The sequence below is a fragment of the Populus nigra genome, chromosome 19, assembly GCF_951802175.1.
Source record: "Populus nigra chromosome 19, ddPopNigr1.1, whole genome shotgun sequence".
In the NCBI taxonomy this organism is placed as follows: Eukaryota; Viridiplantae; Streptophyta; class Magnoliopsida; order Malpighiales; family Salicaceae; genus Populus; species Populus nigra.
In genome coordinates this window covers 8,981,253-8,983,043 of record NC_084870.1, presented here as the reverse complement: position 1 = coordinate 8,983,043, position 1,791 = coordinate 8,981,253, and the positions used below count along the sequence as shown (strand labels likewise).

The following is a 1,791-nucleotide window of genomic DNA, read 5'->3' as shown; positions in this document are numbered from 1 at the left end:
TAAAGGTGAAGAATGACTCAATATTCCAAATTCAGAAAAAGTGGATACATCCATGGCAATGATCCAAAATCATCACCTCAACTTCCCAACTAAATCATTACCATCTCCAACAAATAGTCATGCCGCCATCTTGGAAAAGAAATTACAGGATTAAGAAGAAACTAAGAAAGGGATCGAAGACATGGTTGATTTCTTTATTCATATCGATGGCTTCTAGCTAGCCTTTCAGCTCAAATGCTATTAACAGCTCATATTAACCCCTCTGCATAGATCAATAAAGTGGGAAATGATACTATATGCTAACTAAGTAATCTCCTGGGAACTATCGAGATCTTGATACCTGAAAGCCCTAGAGAAGAAACTAATGTTACGCCGTAGTGAAAAATGACTTGTTCAGTCGCTCATGTATGCGTATTCAGCATAACACTGATAACAGACAACAAAAGCCTCAGTGGTAATACATGAATAACTGTTGATAAGTTTCTCTACGACAGAATCATTTTCAGGTCTAATAGATGTTCCAGCTCCTCCTCCTATAGCTTGTTAAACAAACAGTCTCAAAAGCTTTGGTTCACCTCCATCGCGAAATCTGCAATTATTCCCTGAACCACTCTCCAGTGTTGTGGTTTCAGACTCTTCTGGTGGTGTATCCACTCGCTGGTACATCAAGCAAAGATCAAGATCAGTCCTCATCGGTCCACGTTTGGCCGCATCAACATCCCTCTTTCTCTTCAATGTTTTTGATCCTGAACTGACATGATCTGCTGGCGGCCTAAAACTATCACATTCCGAAACATTATCAAATTCTGGTCCGAAAACTCCGCCCTCGAGTTCTGGCTGTGGTTCTACTGTGCCGCGGCGAAGCACCGTCCTCACCGCCTTCTGGCATACATGCCAGTTTCCTGTCCAGAGAAGCCCCACGGCTCCACTAACTGGGTTCACTGTTCTTCCCACGGCCTCAAACAAAAGCGATCGAAACAATGCTGAAAAGACCAAACCAACTTTAAACTAGGTTTAATGGTTCTTAAATATATGATCAGGCTCTCAATTATCAAGATTTTTCTTTGTGATGCAAGAGAATTGAACTACTTTAGATCTGATAGTTCGTCTAGTGTACATGCATAACGTTTAGCGACTTACAGGGACCTTGGCTTTTGGGCACGGAGGAGATGAAGGACATGAGGCCGGCACGGCCAAAGAACTTGGCAACAAAGACGGTGGCATTAGCTTGAGCTTGGGGACTATTTATCCACTCTATGCACTGTCTAAGAACACAATCCTCGCTACATCCCTTTCGAAGAATTCGACAGCCATTGCAGCTCATTGTTCAAGATTTTTCTTGGGAATGAAAATAAGATTGTAAGCAAAGAAAAAAGGATTTCTTTCTTTGGTCACAAGAGAGAATATATAATTGGTGTTAGAACAAGAGAGAAGGAAAGTAACAAGTAACCATATATAGAGAAGAGAGCTTGCACTTGGAGATATCTTAAGTGGATAATAATTGAAGATGGTTAAGCATATTTAATTGTCCATGGTTAGGTTTAGTTAACTGTGGTTTAGTAAGGTATAGCCATTTTAGGGTTAAGCTCCAAAGAGAGTGGGTGAGAGAGCAGCTGCGTGTTTCCGCGAATGATTGGGTTTCCTTTGCCATTTGATGACTACGAGTTCATTTCTCTGTTGGCATATTCTTCTTTTTTTTTTTCTGTTTTCCTTTGTTTCCCTCTGAGTTTGCTGGGAGAGGGTGGAAAGATCGATAGGGTATTATATAATTATATATATATATATATATAT

General features: G+C 40.5%; 1 protein-coding gene across 1 annotated transcript; it reads right to left on the bottom strand.

Annotated features, from left to right (window-relative positions):
- On the bottom strand, positions 1 to 1,498 carry LOC133679826 (LOB domain-containing protein 38-like). The gene is made up of 2 exons (XM_062102529.1): positions 1,141 to 1,498; positions 1 to 983 (listed from the first exon to the last, which is right to left on the bottom strand). The coding sequence occupies exons 1-2, from the start codon at positions 1,322 to 1,324 to the stop codon at positions 544 to 546; spliced, it is 624 nt and encodes a 207-aa protein (XP_061958513.1). The 5' UTR covers positions 1,325 to 1,498; the 3' UTR covers positions 1 to 543.
- Between the last annotated feature and the right edge of the window lie 293 nt (positions 1,499 to 1,791).

Excerpts from the sequence above, each read along its gene's own strand:
- LOC133679826 (XM_062102529.1), bottom strand. The coding sequence starts at position 1,324 with ATGAGCTGCAATGGCTGTCGAATTCTTCGAAAGGGATGTAGCGAGGAT. Across the intron at positions 984-1,140 it reads GCCCAAAAGCCAAGGTCCCT|CATTGTTTCGATCGCTTTTG; the intron begins GTAAGTCGCTAA and ends TGGTCTTTTCAG.